The sequence below is a fragment of the Acinonyx jubatus genome, chromosome C1, assembly GCF_027475565.1.
Source record: "Acinonyx jubatus isolate Ajub_Pintada_27869175 chromosome C1, VMU_Ajub_asm_v1.0, whole genome shotgun sequence".
Lineage (NCBI taxonomy): Eukaryota > Metazoa > Chordata > Mammalia > Carnivora > Felidae > Acinonyx > Acinonyx jubatus.
In genome coordinates, this window is record NC_069381.1 from 18,054,053 (window position 1) to 18,068,219 (window position 14,167).

At 41.1% G+C, this 14,167-nt stretch overlaps 1 protein-coding gene across 3 annotated transcripts in view; it reads left to right on the top strand.

The window, feature by feature from the left end:
* Nucleotides 1-12,840, top strand: part of RCAN3 (RCAN family member 3) — a 39,962-nt gene extending 27,122 nt beyond the window's left edge. Inside the window, exons 3-6 of one of the 3 annotated variants that reach the window (XM_027060067.2) lie at nucleotides 4,263-4,436; nucleotides 5,688-5,859; nucleotides 7,501-7,653; nucleotides 10,791-12,840. In XM_027060067.2, the coding sequence (XP_026915868.1) occupies nucleotides 4,263-4,436; nucleotides 5,688-5,859; nucleotides 7,501-7,653; nucleotides 10,791-10,816 (525 nt within the window). In that variant the 3' untranslated portion in view covers nucleotides 10,817-12,840. Of the gene's footprint in view, nucleotides 1-3,148; nucleotides 4,148-4,262; nucleotides 4,437-5,687; nucleotides 5,860-7,500; nucleotides 9,373-10,790 lie in introns of those variants that run through there. The other 2 variants (XM_015075165.3, XM_027060066.2) reach the window with 2 other exon arrangements.
* The last annotated feature ends 1,327 nt before the right edge of the window (nucleotides 12,841-14,167 follow it).

Here is a 14,167-nt window from a genome sequence, read left to right on the forward strand (position 1 = left end):
GAATGTAATTTCACAAAATCTCAATTCTAATTTTTTAAAAAAGTGACAAAGCCAACCATCTTTAAAATGGATGCTGAGGGGGGCACTCAGTCGGTTGGGTGTCCGACTTCAGCTCAGGTCATGACCTCACAGTGTGTGAGTTCAAGCCCCGCGTCGGGCTCTGTGCTGACAGCTCAGAGCCTGGAGCCTGCTTCAGATTCTGTGTCTCCCTCTCTCTCTGCCCCTCCCCTGCTCATGCTCTGTCTCTCTGTCTCAAAAATAAATAAAAACATTAAAAAAAATAAATAAAATGGATACTGAGGAAACTATAAAACATGCCTGGAAGTGTTTATAATTATCAGTATTTCATATACTTACATGTTCATATTTATTTTTAAGAGCCGATGTGCTGTTAAAAATCCTAACTATATCTCTAATAATTTAGTTGCCCATATTACTTTAATATGTAGGAATATTTAATACAAGTATTTAATGTATAGTAAATATTTAATATATAAATAATATTATAATTATAATTATATAATTATATATAATTATAATAGTAATTATATAATTAATTATATAATATATTATATAATATAATATATAATTATATAATATAAATATAATATAATATATAATTGTATAATATAAAATATATTATATATAATTATATAATTATATTATATAATATATAATTATATATAATTATAATATATAATTAATATTTAATATATAGTAAATATTTAATATAATTATTTAACATATAGTAAATAAGAATAGAATCAGTCTTAAAGTTAATCTCCCTTTGAAGCAGCCTGTGGTACATTGGAAATCTAGCACTCAGTGTAAGGTCTGACATACAACTGGTTGCTTAATATATGTAGGTTTTTAAAGTTTATATATTTTGAAAGAGAGTGCAAGTGGGGAAGGGATAGAGGGGGGGAACAGAGAATCCCAAGCAGGCTCCGCACTGCCAGTGCAGAGCCCAATGTAGGGCTTGAACCCATGAAACCGTGAGATCATGACCTGAGCCAAAACCCAGAGTGGGTCACTTAACTAATTGAGCCACCCAGGCACCCCTTTAATTTTTTTTAAGTTTATTTATTTTTGAGAGAGAGAAAGAGGGGCAGAGAGAGAGAGACACACACACACACACACACACACACACACACACACACACACACAGAATCCGGAGCAGACTCCAGGCTCTGAGCTGTCAGCACAGAGCCCGACTGGGGGCTCAAGCTCACAAACTGTGAGATCATGACCTGAGCCGAAGTCAGATGCTCAACCAACTGAGCCACCCAGGTGCCCCTTAATATCTGTATTTTTTAGATGAATGAGCAAAAATAATGTAATTTTTAAGTAAATTATGTTTTCTAAATCACAAGGGATATTTGAACATTAGAAGAATAAATATTTGATAACAAATCATTTCACATTTTCACATTGGAAAAGTATTGTGAAGTGGTAGGAAAATATTCAAACTGAGAGAAGTTAACAAATGATTTTTAATTCAGTATCAACAACTAATTGAAAGTTCTGCACATAAACCAAAAACAAAGGTATTTTTCAGGTTCCTTTATTATGTTATCTTTGGCAAGCCTAAGGAATATTTCTTAAAGTATTGAGAATTTTCTTAGGTCTGTTTTGTTACATTTCACTTACTAAATTGCATAAAAGTAAAGTTAATGTTGCTGTTCCAGTAATTGAAGTTGGGTTTTTTTCATTATTGCCATTTATTAACAAATGGGAGTAGAACCATTTTTTTTTTCTCAGCCTTATAGAATAACTCGCTCTTTATTGCTCTATTTCGTCTCAGATATTTAGGATATATATATATATATATATATATATATATATATATAGTTATTTTTTACCAAACAATGCTAATTTTGTAGAATTACATATTCCCAAATGAACCTTGAGAAAAAGATTTTGTTGTTTTGCTTTTGTAAAAGAGGGACTATGGCTGTAGGATATTATGTGTCTTTAAAGAAGATGCTAAATGCACATTACTAGCATCATTCATAGAAATTCTATCCAGGGGGGTAAATAGAAAGTGAAAAAAAAAATTGAAAAGAAAGCCAAAGAGGAGAGAATAGGAACATAGAAAATATGAGGAAAGTAGATAAAATAAGATGGTAGGCATCCAAAAATATCAGTAATCACAACAGTGGACTAATTCGTCCAATTAAAAGCTAATGACATCAGAAAGGTACATTCATAGGGGCGCCTGGGTGGCTCAGTCGATTGAGCTTCCGACTTTGCCTCAGGTCATGATCTGATAGTTCATGAGTTCAAGCCCCAGGTTGGGCTCTCTGCTGTCAGCAGAGCCTGCTTGGGATCTTCTGTCCTCCTCGCTCTCTGCCCTTCCCCCACTGCCTGCCCCCCCCCCCCAATAAACTTAAAAGGTACATTTATATAAAATGTTCCCCTGAAGCTAGATCTCAGGGAACTCTGCCGTTCCAGATACAACTGGGAAGTACCCTTCCCCTAAAAAAGTACATTTATATAAAACTCTAGAAAATACAATCTAATCTAGAGTGATAGAAAAATGATAGTCATTGCTGGTGGGGTGGGGCACCTCATACATAAAAGTCACTTGTGCTGAGAAAAGACTTAAATTTCAAAGATAAAACCATAATACTTTGAGAAATGATCTAGGAGAACATCAATCTGAGTATAGAAGGATTCCTCTCTTCCTTCCTTCCTTCCTTCCTTCCTTCCTTCCTTCCTTCCTTCCTTCCTTCCTTCCTTCCTTTCTTTCTTTCTTTCTTTCTTTCTTTCTTTCTTTCTTTCTTTCTTTCTTTCTTTCTTTCTCTCGAGAGGGAGAGCATAAGCAGGGGAGGGGCAAAGAGAGAGAGAATTCCAAGCAGGTTCTGTGCTTGTAGCACAGAGCCTGATGTAGGGCTCAAACCCACGAACTGAGATCATGACCTGAGCTGAAGTCAAAAGCTGGACACTCAACTGACTGAGCCACCTAGGCGCCCCTAGAAGGATTTCTTAAGACACAGAAAGCACAGAAGGAAGAAACTGATAAATTCAGTAATGTGCAGATCTAAAACTTCTGTTTTCAAGCACACACACACACACACACACACACACAGACACACACACACACACACACACACACACACACCAAAAAGAGCTGGGACAAAAATATTTATGGCCCATTTAATTGACAAAGAATTAGTATTTCTGTGGAATTTCCATGACTCAATAAAAAAAGACAACCCAGGAGAAAAATGGGCAAAAGATATAAACAGGCATGTGACATTAACAGGAGTCCCAAATAACCAATAAACAGGAAAAGAGGCTCAACCGCCATCTTTAGAGAAATGTGAATGACAGCCAACATCAGAGCCCATTTGCAAGCCCCTACCTCCCATTAATAAAAAGTCCATATTAAGCAAAGATGCCTGCAAAGATGTGTTGACAAAGACATAACTATAGCACATGTCTGCTCTTAGAGAGTAAACTGGTACAAACACTTTGGGAAACTATTTGGCGGTATCTACTGAAGTTAAAGATGTGCCAAGTGTAAGGCCCACAAATTCCACTTATAGGTGGGTCCACCAGGGAAACTCCTGCATTTATGTACCAAGAGATGTGTGCAAGAATGTTCGTGGCACCACTGTAGCAGACAATATGGGGCAGTCCAGATTCCACCAGCATTGGATAAATCACCGTATGGCTCTTCGGTGGAATACTCCGTAGCAGCAGAAAAAAAAAATGCCTTACAGCTACAAGGAAGACTCTTAGGAGCAAAATGTAAGGGGAAAAGCTCACGAAAAGTTACAGAAGTGTACATGCAATGTGGTTATGTCTTTCAGGACACAAATAAATATAAAACTATCAAGAAAAGCATGGGAATAATAAGCACAAAACCCAGAAATGGTTACTTTGAAGGAGGAAACAGATGAGCTGGAAAAAGCCAGTCTGGCTCAGTGGGGGCTTCAAACCAGTACAGTGTTCTTGTTCTGTGATTGCGTGTATTTAGATCTTTGTTTATACTTGACATTTGTTTATTTTATACTTCGAACCTATACAACATTTAATAAAGTTAATTACTTTTAAAATAGGTGCAAATTGCCGAATTTAGCCCATGGCAATGGGATACCTATGTACACCTGCAATAAAAGTACACGTTTTTGGAAAAATGGTAAATCATGAGTTCCGTCCCATTACTTACGTTGAATTAAATTTCCTCTTGCTAAAGGTTTTCCTTCTTCTCCCCCCTCCCCATTTCCCCTGCCCTGCTGCTCCCCGATTTTTAGGAGAGATTTGAAGCACTTTTCACTGTCTATGATGACCAAGTGACATTTCAGTTGTTCAAAAGCTTTAGAAGAGTCAGAATAAATTTCAGCAAACCAGAAGCAGCAGCAAGAGCGCGAATAGAACTCAACGAAACAGACTTCAACGGGAAGAAGCTGAAGCTGTATTTTGCACAGGTACAGGTGGACAGGGAGGGCACTGTTCTCTCAACCTCCTTTCCTCCCAAAGTACTGTCGGTTCTCTCCATTTTCTTGCTTATTGCATCAGAGGTCTTTGAATCCCAAGCAGCAAGCAATGTAAAAGTATTTCTCCTTTATTTTACAGATATATAAATATTTATTAAGCATATTTTCCCTCCTAACTCTGTTTTGCTTATACTGATAGTCAAAGGAATTCATTTTTCTGGGCACCATTTCTCAACTGGTGAAGCCCTGACACCCTAAGATCAGTGAATTAACTTGTCTCCTGTGCACTTGTGATGTGACATCCTTGGGAGAATTGAGAAAATCGTCTCTGAAACCGTTTCTATGTTGTGTGATTCATATGAGACCCCGTCACTGAAAATAGCTGCCAGCCTAGGGATGACCAGGGGGGTGGCGAGGACCGTGCAAAAAAGGCTGTTTCTGGGAGCCTGTGGGTTACCAAGAACCGTAAGTGCTTACTGTTCTGATCCCTACTGGTGGAATTCTCCGAAACTAATTTCTCCTCAGAAGAATTGATGACATAAAGGCTTTTGACCTCTATTCATGTATTAAGTGGGCTGTTTTACTTTCAACTGATGCTTTTCCCCCTTGGTCTTAACTTTCAAATTAAAAGAAAAAGGAGGGGGGTGGGGAGGAAGTACCTGAGTGGCTCAGTCGGTTAAGCGTCCGAGTCTTGATTTCAGTCCAGGTCATATCTCTGGGTTCATGAGTTTGAGTCCCGCTTCAGGTGCCACGCTGACAATGTAGAGCCTGCTTGGGATTCTCTCTCTCTTCCTCTCTACCCCCCTCCCGCTCTCTCTCTCTCTCTCTCTCAAAAATAATAAATAAACTTTAAAAAAGCAGAAGCTTGTTGTCTCACACTCCAAACGAAAACCTAGATGACAGTTGTCAGGATATTTCAGTGGAGCTGCTTGAGACGCAGCCGATGTGACCTAATCTCTTCTACAATCGGCATGTAGGTTTCCTACCATTCATTGTTCCTTCATCTGTTTGTCAGTTGCTTCTTCCAGGCAGCTGTCGAACACCCGGTGTGCGTGGGCTCTGTGCTGTGCACCGTGTGTGCCCCGGGGTAAACTAAACGGACCCGGCCGCTGCTGGGAGGTGCGGGCTGTGGAGGGGGGCTTGGCTTTCGTGGTCTGCGAAGAGGTGTCACAGCCTGAAGAGGAAAAGGAAGAAACAGCCCCGTTGCAACCTGGTCTTGAGAACCTCCGTCCTTCCCCACAGGTACAGATGTCCAGTGAAACACGGGACAAGTCGTATTTACTGCCACCCCAGCCAGTCAAACAGTTCCTCATCTCCCCTCCCGCGTCGCCTCCGGTGGGGTGGAAGCAGGGGGAAGACGCGACACCTGTTATAAATTATGACTTACTCTGTGCAGTTTCCAAACTGGGACCAGGTAACAAACTTTCATCTTTCCTTTTTTTTTTTTTTCCCCCCCCCCCCAAGAAACTTTTTTTGTTGTTGAGAGAGAGCAGAAGGGGAGGAGCAGAGGGGTGGGGGGGAGAGAGAGAGGGAATATCTCAGGCAGGCTCCACACTCAGCCCAGAGCCCGATGTGGGTCTGGATCCCATGACCCTGGGATCATGACCTGAGCCAAAATCAAGAGTCTGATGCTCAACTAACTGAGCCCCGCAGGCATGAGAAACCTGAGAAACTTTTGTGTTAAAGGCCCTATTCGGCGATTTGTGTTCTGGCCAACTGGTAGCAACACGATCAGAGTGGAGGATAAAGTCAAATAAACCCGGGTTCAAAATCTAGCGTTTGCTAACTTTGTGATTTTTTTTTTAAGATTTAAAAAAAATGTTTGTTGATTTTTGAGGGGGAGAGAGGGGGACAGAAGATCTGAAGTGGGCTCTGTGCTGACAGCAGAGAGCCAGATATGGAGCTTGAAGTCAGGAACTGTGAGATCATGACCTGAGCCAAAGGCAGACGCTTAACCGACTGAGCCACCCAGCTGCCCCTTTAAGATTTTATTTTTTAAATAATCTCTACACCCAATGTGAAGCTTGAACTCACAACCCCGAGACCAAAAGTCACATGCTGGTTGCCCTGTGAACTGTGATCTTCAGCAAGTTACTTAGCTCCAATTTCTGAACCTGTTTTCTCATCTAAAGTAGCGGTCGTAATAGCTCCCGTTCAGTGTGGACTCAGTATAAGGATTAAATGTTATATATATAATACTCAGTAAATGTAACCACAGTTTTAACTGCTGCAGATTCTACTAGTAATAACAGGCCATTAGTGACTGTTGGTTACCTTCTCTACACTGAAGACTTACTTCAAGGAATTGGTGGCAATACCAAACCATTCCTTCTAAATTCTTCTACTTGTTTTCATTTCTTTTTCTTTGATTTCTCTCATCTCTTTAAAATAATATAAGAAATCAATGCCATTGCTGGTTGTTCACCTACAATAATACTATGCCTCTTATAAAGGGAAACAGGCTTTTTAGGGAGGTGGCTTACTGTTGTTTTTAGACATGATAGGCTATATCTTAGATGTATGAGGTCCTATTATAAAGGGTTTGCTTGGGGCATCTGGGTGGCTCGGTGGGTTCAGTGTCCGACTTCAACTCAGGTCATGATCTCACAGCTTAGGAGTTTGAGCCCCACGTCAGGCTCTGTGCTGACAGCTCATCCTGGAGCTTGCTTCGGATTCTGTGTCTCCCTCTCTCTCTGCCCCTCCCCTGCTCATGCTCGCTCTCTCTCTCTCTCTCTCTCCCTCAAAAAACCTAAATAAACATTTAAAAATTAAAAAAAATAATAAAGGGCTTGCTGATGCTGCCTGGCACCTTACAAGTCTCTCCTGCAGGAAAACCAAAATCATTCTAAAGTTAAGCAGTTCACTCATACTGTTCATACAACAGTAATTAGCATTTCCATTTTAACTCCCAAGACCTCAGTACCCCTCACCAGCTAATTTCTTAAAAGGGCAAAACTGTCTAAGAACCTTCAAGTAACCTATCTCTCGTGCCAAAACTGAGTGGAACAAGAAGTTTTAAGACACAGACACCTGTTCTTGCCGTTTACCTCCACAGGAGAGAAATACGAGCTCCATGCAGGAACTGAGTCGACACCCAGCGTGGTGGTTCATGTCTGCGACAGTGAAACTGAAGAGGCAGAAGAAACAAAAAACCCCAAACAGAAAATTACCCAGACGAGGCGCCCCGAACCTCCAGCCGCAGCACCGGGTGAGCCCCAGACCTTCGATGGGGCGCTGTGAGGCCGCTGGTTGTGGTGCCAGGCAGGTGCCCTTGTGGGCTCAACACCGGAGCCCCGTGCCCCTCTGCAGCGTTGCCGGTCATTGGCGCTGATCCTGTGTGGGGGGAGGCTGGGAGTGAATGGGGCGCGGTGTGTTTTGCCACCACGCCTGTGCTGCAGACATAGCCCTATCAAGTCGCGGCGGATTTTACCTGGTCGCAATTTTAACAGATCTTCCGAACAGCACATGAAATGAAAGGATTGGCCCCCAACGTGTCGCAACTCTTGACCATTTTTTAAGCGGTAGCAAATTAGGAAATTTGGCTGATTTCTGGCTCCCTCCAGCAATGGTAACTTCCCTGATTCCATTTCGCATGGGGTACCAAAAAACTAAAGCGGTAGTCACCGAGCTCAGTACCATTTTTATGAATTTAAAAATAGTCTTACAATTTCAGTAATCTGCTGTGGGTACTTTTGTAATGGTATAATAGCTTCCAGCTACTCTGTTGATCAAAGGTCAATTGTTCCTCCATATATGTGAAATTTTTTGCACAGAAGGAAATCTGGAATGTAAAGTAATTGATAGAGAATCATTTTTCTCAAGTAGTTTTTTCTTTAGCTTTGGGGAGGAAATGCCAAATTCACTTTGACTATGGGAATCACATAGTACAAATCCTTGTGGGTGTTACTCTCTTCCCTGTTACTGTTAAACTTCAAGAGGACAGTGACGCACAGACCACTGTTCCCAATGCACCGTCCCTCCCAGAGAAAGAACTGCTACTTTGGAAGCAGGACATACCACCAGAGAGTTTGACTGACGAGGACCTCAGGTGGCTCATGCGATCTGCCATGTGGGACCATGTGCTAGCCTGTAGCATACCCAACTGTCTTTAGCCACCTGTTGAGTTTTTATGTTTATTTTTGACAGACAGAGCATGAGTGGGGAGGGGCAGAGAGAGAGGGAGACACAGAATCCGAAGCAGGCTCCAGGCTCTGAGCTGTCAGCGCAGAGCCCGACGCGGGGCTCGAATTCACGGACCGTGACCTCATGACCTGAGCCGAAGTCGAACGCTCAACCAACTGAGCCACCCAGGCGCCCCTTCATTGACTTTAAATTAGAAAAGGTACTGATAAGGTTTTCCGAAGACCAATGTTTAATGGCCTATTTAAACATTTTCCAGTTTCCTTTGGAAGAAAAGACACACATATTCTTTTCCGCTGAGTTAGGGAAAGATGGGGAAATTGAGATCATTCAGATAGTCAGACTTCTCTGTTCCTGGTGCGATCTTTTATACCCTGGCTTACACTTGGCATTTTTCCCTAAAACAGAATCATTTCTGACTTGTGCTTCAGGAGTGGATAGTGGAAGCCCCTAAAGCAGAAGCAAGTATCTTTTTAACTTTCTGTGGTCTGTTCAGACTTTGTAATCCTTTTATAGAAAAGTCTCATAACTAAGAAAATCTGGCTTTGGTCAGGTGGCTCTGCTGAGCTCTGTTCACTGTGCTGTTTCCTCCATGTGTCAGATGTCTGGAGCCCCCTGTCATGTGTGTGAGGGGCCGCACATGGGAGTTTGGACCAATAAACCAAGGAGGCTGTGCCCACACGGAGAGAAGAACACAGAAATTCATGCCAGGATGTCCGTACATTTTTGGTAGCATGTTTTTGTGGGTTAGAGGTTCTTATTATGGAGAGATTTATCTCTGAGGACTGTATTGCCAAAAAAAAAAAAAAAAAAAAGTTTTCTATATCTTCCTTGCCCTCAAATTCTCTCAGATGATATACTCTCCTCTTTATAGATGTCTGCTGCTACTAAGCTTCAGTATAAATTCAGTTGAAATTTGTGATCTCATAAGCAGTTTATTAAATTCAGATAATTGTTTGGCAGTTTAACTGACAGTCACTTGGTACATTTGCTTTGCATTCTAAATTTCCCATTTTGCCAGTTTTCAATCTTACCTGGCTACACTAATCATTGCAGATTGGACCCTGTCAGGAAATGTGTGTATTTTCAACAGGTGGGAATTAAAATTTTTCCTTTTAGGTAATGTTTATTACCTATAATTTTCTAAGTAGTCAGAATCCATGATGTTTTATTTGGCGTGGCTTTCATGGTCTTTCTTCCAGTTAAAGAATAGTCTGTCCCTAACTTACATAACCTGGTTTTAAAGTCAGGCAGTGCAAATTACCTGAATATTTTCTTTTTCTCTGTTCTTATTTTTTTGAGAGTATTGAATAAATTGAAAAACTTAAATCAAAATAAATATATATTAAATATAAAATACTTAATATATATTAAACTTTTCTGAATGGAAAACATTAATATTTTCATTGCCTCTAATGTAGTTCCATAAGGTGAATGCTAAAAGAAAAACTACTAAATGCCCATAAACTTTTAACTATTGTGAAATTAACCAGTTTCTCAACAAGTATGATGGGCTCTGTCCTTTTTTTGGCCATTTTTATATCCAGCTCATGTAACCATCTTATAAGAGATGAGGCTCGTGTTCTTTTTTTAAGTTCCTTTTAATATGTTTAGCTACATTTTTCTTCTCTGAAGTTGAGTTATTACTTAGATTGAACTGGTAGTAGAGTAGCTATGTGCTCTTTGGAAATCATAACTTCTTCTCGGGAATCAAATTACTTAGAGCATTGTGAGGAAAGAAAATGATGCTTTGTGTTAGGAAAAAAACAGTCTGTGAGGGATAAGAAAATCATAGCACTTAATGAGAATAGTCAACAGAACCTGCAGTGCGTTGGCTCTTCCGTTCTAGGTTCTTGCAGCATACCCACCTGATAAAACCAGAAATCGGCCCATTTAAGAAGTGTGCTGGTGTGAGGATCGACTAGTTGAAGGTTCTAAGAGGCAGAAAGGGTGTGAACAGTTCCCTTGCCCTCGGGAGCAGAGAGCAGGAGAGCAGACTAATCTTCTTACTGTCTGCTTCTTGAGACTTTATACACTAAACCTGTCCACATAACTGAGAGCCCAGTAAACGCTACCAGGAACTTTTAAGCTCAACAAAATGGTTCAAATAGAACATGGTGTGTTTGAATCAGAGCTGCCAGGAGATGGGACAGGAACAGCACTGTCGTTGTTTTAGAAAATGGTCATTTTGTTTCCCACTCCCAGCGATTTCATCTCAAAAACTGTTGTGATCGAAAGTGAAGACTAGCTTCTCTCAGAACCTGAGCCACTGTGCTGAAGGAGGCTTTGGAAAATGACGTACTCTACTCCTCCTGTGACACAGACGAGAAAACTGAGGTGATGCCACTTGTTTCAAAGCTCGCAGGGACTAGCTTGCATTCCCAGCTCCCATGTTTGGGCCTTTTCTACTTTTTTCTTGCATAGGCCTCTTTAGAGGCCCTCAGAAGCAGTGAATCTCTGTCATAAGAAAACAAACAAAAAAAAGGGAAAAGAATTCTATCTCCCCCTGAAGGGATACAGTGAACAAGAAACATCAGATGAAGGTAGTGACTTAGTAATTTCATGAGTGAAGTTATGTTCCGTGTTTGTGTTTCTGTTGTCATCGTGCTGTTGGGATTGGAATCCCATTAAATAATGGCATTTTGGTAGCCAGCAATTATGTTGACATTTTGTGTGGGCTCTCCTAGATTTTAGTCATAACGAGATTAAAATATAAACAGTCATACTTGAGATGTGACTCTCAGGAAGCAGTGTGAGATCTCGTCGGATTTGGAAACAGTTTGCAGTGGAATGACACCATTACCCAGTGCTTGTAAAAGGTTGAAGACTGACCTGTGCTTCATGTTTTTAGATAGACTCGTTTACAGACCATAGCTTTATTTTTAAAAGGGAAGATCTCAAACATAATTAAGCAGTGGAAAATGTATGCTTTTCTTTGGTGCATCAAAGTTCCCTGTCTGCTGGTATCTGCCTTTTCTCTGAAGATGTGTACTTTAAAACCTGTCACCCAGGTGAACGTGGTCAACCTTCCTCCCCCCCCCACCCCCCCACTGTGCTCCTGTTTTCCACCTACATTTGCATCGTCCTGTATGAAAGGAAACAAATTACTTTACCCGTGTGACAATATAAAGGAACAAAAGGTGAGGGGATTCATTCCTCCCAGCTGGAAGGTAAGTCCATTGTAATAGAAGCTCACTTTTTAACAAGTTAAATACATTTGAAGAAAAAGGTTTATGAACCTTGTTCAACAATATGACAAGGACTCGTTTGCTTTATAAACTCCCCTTGGGGTCCGGGCCAGCCAGATCATTTTCATTGGAACGCCATCGTTGTGTTTAACCATGAATCGGGAAAATGCCAATACCTTGAAGAGTGTTGTTTTTATTACCAAATACACAAGCCACAAAGCAACAGGAAGTTGCTACAACTGCTAGGTTTTACCGACCAAAAAGATCATAAAAATGGTCACGTTCAAAATAGAAGTTTCCAGCCAAGCTTAAGAAAAACGAACATTGAGCTGAGTCCAAGTGTCTCCATCCCTTTAAACAGAAGTGTAAAGACCTTTTACTACATTAGACACGTGGTCTCTCTTGTAAACTGTGTTTCCTTTTGAAGCAAAATCAATTATGGGCTGCAGACCCTTGGAGTTTCCTGCACCGCTTCGACTGAATGTTCATTCTGTCATAACGGAAGGTCTCTATGCAGATAATACGCGCTTTCCTGTATTGTTTCCTATTTAGTGCCCAGGCTGCCTCCCCCAGGCTGGGGACTGCGGAGAGAGAAAGGTGGCTACTCATGTGGCTGCGCTATCCTCTTCCCACTGCTTGTCACCCCGAGGTGGGGGCCCCAGACAGGAGGGATCCACGTTTCTGCTGCCAGCGCACATGTCCTCCAACTTTATCTTCATTGAACCCAGGAGGTGGATTGCCATTTTATGTGAACATGTTTGTGATCTTGTGTTACCTTCATGGGCACGTTACTTTTCTGGTACTATAAATTATAGTGAATATTCATTGTACTTCCGAAAACTGGTCAGTAATTTATATACATGTATTCCGTATTTTAGTGTGCTTGAAGTGACCGTCCGTAATTCGTAGTAGTTCGTTACTTGTCAACTTTGGCTATCCTGTATTTTTAGGACATGTAAACGTTCCTTGTCCTATCAAAGTGACAAAAGCAGAATGTAATTTTTTTGGAATCCTTGTGATTACTTGTAACAAGTTTTGTTTTTAAAGCTAATAAAAATAAAATTAGGGTTTTTTTTTTTTTAATCCATCTGTTGGATTGAGTTCTTGTACTATTTTTAATAACTGTCATTTACACTGGGACACCTGGCTGGCTCAGTTGGTAGAACAGGCAACTCTCGATCTCTCGGGGTTGTTAAGTTTGAGCCCCATGTCGGTTGTGGAACCTACTCTAACTAGTAGATTCCATTTGAACGTTAGTACTGTGCTGTGCCAGAGTTAAAGGTGTTAACTCACTGCAGACTCTGGAAATAACCACGATGGTTTGAGTTCTTTACCAAGAAAAGTTTTCTTACCTGGGTTTATCCTCAGTTAAAAATGATTCATTCCAGGTAAAGGCTTATTTTCTGTCTTGGTTTAAAAAACCAAAAACCCTCCAGATCCAAACGCTGAAGCTAAAAATGACTGTAAAGCTTATCTAGTGGAGTGATTGTTTCAATATGTACTTAATTCTTCAGCCATAGAACTCTATTCTTTGTTCCAATGAAGTCTTACATAAAGTCTAATGTAAAACTGATTACCAAACAAAGGTGAACAGCTGCTCCCTTTGAAGGGATTGAGGGGGAAGTGAGGACCAGAAGGGTATCTAGCCCCTGGGAGAGCTCAGCAGAACCGTCCCAAACACGAGTCTGTCCAGCGGCTGCCACATCCCCACGCATGCATCTTTATGAGTAAATGCCCAAGAAGAATTGCCAAATTCATACATCTGGATGGTAGCCAACCTGGGACTAGAACCATAGTTTCCTGCCTCCGTTCCAGGTGGACCATGCTCCACTACTCTGTTAAACTGAAATCTTTGTTTTGTTTTGTTTTTTATTTGGAAGAATTAGGATTCAAAGGCTCTTAAAATTGTTAAGTGTTTTGTTTGTTTCAGTAAAACTAAAAGCGGATTAGTCCCCAATGGTTCTCCTTTAAACAGATGTTTTTCCAAGCTGTGTTCCTCAGGGCTGCCTCCAGGGGGAGCCAGGCTCCCAAGTCAGTGGGACCTTGCACCCTGCTTCAGACCCACCTGCATTCCTTGTGCAGAATGGCGTTAGCATGAGATTGCACTTGAGCTAAGGATTCCTGGGCTGAAACAACAACTTGTAGAACCACTGCAAATAACCTGAGGATAAAATGATTTTTTTAATGCAGAATAGAAAATAGAAGAATAAAGGTTTAAGTAATTTACCTCATGAAAATAGACTTGACTTGGGGCACCTGGGTGGCTCAGTCCAGTAAGCATCCAACTTCAGCTCAGGTCATGATCTCATGGCTTGTGGGTTCAAGCTCCACATCAGGCTCTGTGCTGACAGCTCAGAGCCTGGAGCCTGCTTCGGATTCTGTGTCTCCCTTTCT